The sequence below is a fragment of the Rhododendron vialii genome, chromosome 6a (genome assembly GCF_030253575.1).
Source record: "Rhododendron vialii isolate Sample 1 chromosome 6a, ASM3025357v1".
Lineage (NCBI taxonomy): Eukaryota > Viridiplantae > Streptophyta > Magnoliopsida > Ericales > Ericaceae > Rhododendron > Rhododendron vialii.
In genome coordinates this window covers 31817209-31823208 of record NC_080562.1, presented here as the reverse complement: position 1 = coordinate 31823208, position 6000 = coordinate 31817209, and the positions used below count along the sequence as shown (strand labels likewise).

The 6000-nt window shown below is 40.3% G+C and overlaps 1 protein-coding gene across 1 annotated transcript; it reads left to right on the top strand.

Annotated features, from left to right (window-relative positions):
• Positions 1–566: 566 nt before the first annotated feature.
• On the top strand, positions 567–2730 carry LOC131328633 (uncharacterized). Its single transcript, XM_058361551.1, has 2 exons — positions 567–2526; positions 2672–2730. Exons 1-2 carry the CDS (start codon positions 567–569, stop codon positions 2728–2730), a joined length of 2019 nt encoding a protein of 672 aa, XP_058217534.1.
• The last annotated feature ends 3270 nt before the right edge of the window (positions 2731–6000 follow it).

The following is a 6000-nucleotide window of genomic DNA, read 5'->3' as shown; positions in this document are numbered from 1 at the left end:
TCCGGTGGCCGGAACGTGCCCGGCGGAGCGTCGGGATTCCGATCGGAATTTTCCGATCGGTAACTGTAGACTTACTCTCTTGAAAAGAGGAATGGCAACTAATACCCCTCTTGAAAAGAGGAATGGCAAAGTGGCTTACAGTTGGATAGCCTCGTTAATGTGGTGTCGTCCTGAGGTTGAAATGTTTGGAAGATTCACTTTATTTGATTTGCATTTTAAAAAATTATTTTTAAAAATTGAGTGGTAATGAATAAAGAAAAATAAAAAAAAATTTATTAAAAATTATTTCGAGAGTTAAAAGTTACTTTAAAAAATGAAAATCAAGGGAGTGATTGAGAGAGAGAAATGGGAAGAGAATTTGAGTCTCCCAAGCGCCAATAATTGCTCGGATTCATTCTGAAATGATCACCCACAAACGGCAAGCGCCAATAATTGCTCGGATCACATACCGCAATGATCACCCACAAACGCCCCCCTCTCTCTCCATTAAAACCTTCAAACCCAAGGAAGCCATAGAAATTTCTCTACATCACGTCTACAGTAAACCTTCAAACACACCCAACACGATGGAGGAAGACCTAGAACCAGAAGACTCCATCATAGAAGAGAGAGAGGAGCTCATGGTACCACCCTCTGGTGGAAACCCAACTCGAAGGCATGCCCATTTCCTCAAACCCTCAGTCACTTCCATTAAAGGACTAGTCTTTAAGCTTTCTTCTGGGTCTCCAACTTCAACCACTAGTCCCAGTGTTACTGACCTTCCATTGAAGGTGGAATTCAGAGGGCGCCAAGGCCCTCTCCAAACGTGGAAATCTTGGTTTGACCGTATGCATTCTCTTCACCAGTCCACTTGGAAAAAGGCAGGAATATACGAAGCAATCTTGAGTTCCTCTTACCAGATCCGAATAGACAAGGAAATCGTTTTGGGTTTCGCCAGAAAATGGCGTCCGGATACGAACACGTTCGTGTTTGATTGGGGAGAGGGGACTATTACTCTGGAGGATGTTTTTGTACTGGGAGGTTACTCTGTACTTGGGGATTCTATTTTAAGGCCTCTTGAAACCGGCGAATCGGTCGAAATCCACGAGAAGTTGATGAAGGGAAGGAGTGAAGTCATACGGAGTAAGGCTCGCAAAGCCGACCAGCACGAATGGGTGAGGCTTTTCATGGGAAGTGGTAGCGAAATCGAACACGAAGCGTTTCTTGTCCTCTGGCTTTCTAGGCATGTTTTTCCGTACGCTCTGAACTTAATTAGTAAGAATGTCCTCAATATAGCCATTCATTTAGCAAGAGGGACGAGGATCGCCCTTGCTCCCGCAGTTCTCTCGTGGCTTTATCGAGACTTGAGACTGTTGAAAAATGCGATCTTTTCTAAAAAGAAGCGAAATGCAGGGCTCAATCTGTGGGCTCCGTTGCAAATGGTACAAGTTTGGGCTTGGGAGAGATTTCCCACGTTGAGGCCTCACCCTAGTCCTCTTGAACTTGGTGAACCAAGAATGGCTAAATGGAACAAAGTGAAGAAGAAGAAGGATATTGAGAATGTGGGTCTGGCTCTGAGTTCTGCCAAGGAATGTTTCCTGTGGCGCCCTTACGCCATTTCTGAAAAAAATTGGGTGTTTCCTAAGTTCTATAATGAAGGAGAACGGTGGGTATCGGTTTGTTCGGGGATGGATGAGGATTTTGAGTCATTTGCTCGGTTTTTGAGGCCATGTGAGTTGGTTGGTTTGGACTGCTTAGAGCGTTATCTTCCTCATCGCGTTGCGATGCAATTTGGGATGGATCAAGATCTTCCTGGTCTAGTGGCTCGTTTCAATGGAACTCCTGAAATTGCCTGGAAAAATTACAGCAGGCCAATTAAAGATGGAAGGATGTACTATGTTCCATCGAGATATTTTGTGTCGGATGTAACAACTCGATATATAAAGTGGTGGAAGCAATCAAAGTTAGCTCAGAAAGAAGCAGTAGAGAGAGCCACGGGAGAGAAGAGCATCACCAAGAGCCCGAGAAACCCACCCGAAGATCCAAAGGGAAAGAATGTGGAAAATGATGACTTGGGTACTCCAACCAAGAGAAAGAGGCTCAACACAGGGAAATCTGGAGGAAAGGATGAAAAGAGCATCACCAAGAGAAAAAGGGTTGAAGAGGCGAAACCTGTTCGAAAAGATAAACACGGACTTGTGGGCATTGCTGAAAACAGAATGTCTGGTGATGGAAAGTGTTTTGTACGCCCTCAACCTCAAATTCCTTCATCTCTAACTGCGGATGATGGTGATGGTAAAAAAGTGGAATCTCAAGTGGAACACGGAGAAAATAATGTGAGGTGCGAACCAATGATGGGAGGATCAAATAGACCCTCTCAAAACCCAATTGAGGGCAGTGTTGGAATTCCAAGTGAGGATAGGGAGAGCAATACCAACAATGGAGGGAATATCAGTACCCGAATCATGATTGATATACCAGGACTTGAAATGAGAACAAGCAAGCTTGAGATAGTGTTTGCCCGGCTGAAAGTTGAAAAGGCCAAGGGTCTGTTAAAACCTAGCAAAAGATAAACTTCAGCATGCCTTACTTTGGCTTTGCCTATTTTGTCAGCTGTAATACCCACCATACATTTTCTTCAAATAGATACGGCAGTGCTCGCACTAGCTGTAACCGTGTTTTGATTTTGTAGTGAGAAGTTTTTCAACTTCTATTGGTAACTGTAAGTCGATGCTATCTAATCGGGGTTAACAGCAGTACTTTGTCTGTCACCATACCCACGAGTGTCAGGCTCAGGATTGAGAAATGATTTGCAATGTACACATCGTAATGAATTGCAATGCACACATTGTTATAGCCATGTTATTGCAAATATTAGTCTTGCCTGTCGTGTGCTTAGCAATCCTGCTTAACCAACTCTGCATTTTGAAATAAGTAAGGATCATATATTTTCAGACTTATTTACCATTTGCAATAGCCATGTTATTGCAAATATTAGTCTTGCCTGTCGTATGCTTAGCAGTCCTGGATAACCAGCTCTGCATTTGGAAAGAAGGAAGGATCATATATTTTCAGACTTATTTTCCATTTCTACTTTTTAAGTTGCAGTGTACAATTTACTTTTCAAACAGGAGTAGTCTGTTCCATAGTTTCAAACAACTGATAATGGTTCGTGTGTTAGGCTGGTTATTTCCTTTCTTCATGATACCCTTTTTGGGTTTGAACTGTACAACATATATGGACACAAACTAGCAGACAAAGCAAGCACCTGCAACTATTGTTACATACATGGCATATTGTACTTAACAAATTTCTCAGGGTTTAACATTTGCTGATGCATATCTTCATCCACTCCTACTATTCCTTTTAGATTTTTTGATGCTTGTCCTTCATCTTTTCGAATTGTTGTTCCGACCTAAGAGGCTCTGCGGATTCTCAGACATACATTGCCTGTTTCCATAATTTCAAAATGGAGCAACTTTATGGCTGCACCAATTGTATGAATTTCATTTAATCAGCTCAAAGTTTTTAAATCGTCATTTGTTCCATCATTAATATTTAGAGAAGATTAACATAATAAATCTAGTCTGTATTGGTGCCGCCATCTTGCCAGGTTGACCTAATAGGGCAGGCACCTTTCCAACCCGAAAGCTTCTTGCCGAACTTCTCTGTAACTGAAATAAATTGCTTGATCAGTCTGTTGATGACATGATGCCAAACTCTCCTGGATATAGGTATCTCAAGCACTTCTTAGTAAACTGGACATCATTCTCCTTATTTTCCAATTTTTCTTTTGTAAATTCTTTTAGCTGTCTTTATGTTTGGTATCCGTTTCATGTGATCTGCTTCTACCCAATGTTTCCGGGGATGTTTTCATCAACAGAGCTGTTTAATTTTATGAGAAACACTTACAGTTATCAGAACTTCTATAATGTCTTATTTTTCTTCCTTCTGTGTTGTTTATTCCAATTTCCTGTCACGAATATTACGCGTTCCACGGATGTGTTTTTGCAGCCCCTTTTAAGAAGAAATCTTGGCATCTCATGCAACTTATATGCAACCATAAATGGTGGCTAAGAATAGCATAGGAGCATTGAGTTGCAAAAGGAAACGAAAGCAGAAAGAATACGATTGAGAATTTACTCATTGCTTTTAACCAACAGAAACCACTCCAGTGCAATTGACTTATGAAAACCAAAAAACACTCCAGCTCAACTAACTTTTGAAAAAACATATGGAGAGAGAGAGAGAGAGAAAGAGAGAGAGAGATGATCTCTCTCTTACTAGTTTTGTAACGCCCCGATTTTCGGCCACGTTAATTAAATCATATTTTTTTTTAATAATTCATAAAACTGATATATAAGAAATAAAATTTTATTTAATAGAGTTTAGCAGCGGAAACCTTAAATACCAAATTCAAACCTACTTAATTGTCTTACAAACCAACAAAAATGAAATAGAGTTTGACAATTGTGATAACACTTATGAAAATCTAAATAAAAGTACGTTAATTTAATAGAGCTTCTAAGGGTATGGCCTCCAAGGCTCAACAAACTCCCCTTCCTCAGCTGGGAGGTCTTCACCCTGGTACTGTTCATCTTGTTGCGGATTCTGTTCCTCGGTCTCTGGATTACCTGGCATAAAACGCCAGCCCAACGGCACTATAATGAGTTTTGAAACTCAGTAGATAATCTCAACCCTATTAACCCCTTACCTTACAATTAGCAAATCAACAATATAGTAATTCATAGGAGGTACAGAATAATAACACATTGTCATTTCCTTCACTATCCATTATCTTACATGAAATCTAAGGATTCTCTCCAAGAGATCCTTTCCTCCCACATCCACCAACATTGACCTTCCCATGGAATAACTCTCCATGACAACTCAGCATTAGGGGTCGCACTATCTTATTGTCAGGATCCTTTACCGTCTCCCAACTCTACACACTGGGTACTATACCGTATTCAGGGATCCTTTACCGTTTCCCAAAATACTGTACCTGAAGTCCTTTACCGTCCTTCACACACACACTGGGCACTATACCGCATTTAGGATCCTTTACCGTATCCCAAATCCTGTACCCGGAGTCCTTTACCGTCCTCCACACACACACACACGGTACTGTACCGCATTTAGGATCCTTTACCGTATCCCAAATCCTGTACTTGGAGTCCTTTACCGTCCTCCACACACTCTGAGTACTTTACCGTACTCGGGGTCCTTTACCGGCACCCAACATCCTTGATCAACTTTACCATTTTATCCATTACTTAACCACGTCTATGTGTTCACTACTCGAACCACCCTAGCGAACCTAAGTCCATTCTAGCATGTACAACATGATACAATCAACAACAGCTCAAACATGATACATTTCAATGAGACAACAATATATCATTTAATATGGTGCGAGAAAGTAAAGCGTGTAGTGTTTTATGAGCGGGCCGATGCCCTTAAATTCGTTATCGGTCAAGAAATTTTCTTAAAAACTAGAAGGTTGGTTAGTCGTTACTCAAATGTAAGGGTAATATAGTTATTTTATTCTTCTAGAAATTATGACGCCTATAGCTATCCACTGGATTGGCTATCAATTTGTCAAGGAATAAAATGTGTCATAACTTATCATATGCATTGTTCTACAGTTACATAGAAGTATTAGTATTGTTATTATTCAACTAATAATAATTTTTCGTTACTATATACCGTTATGACATTACAGTAGCATTAGTTCTAAGCAGAAGAGAAAGATGATTATAAAAACATATTTTATAATACAAGAAACTGATTTACCATGTTTTGTGATCAACTATTCAATAACAATTAGCTTAAGGCTTAAATCGGCAGATTCATAATCCACAAGGACTAATCTATAGTAAAAACACTTTCCCTGCAATCTGTTTCGTTCCTATTACGCTCGACCGGGCCACACCAACTCCAGTCCGGACATTGTGCACCGAAAACAGAGTAAGGATTTGATTGGATGGATTTTGATGCTTAGGTCTAAATCTTTACATA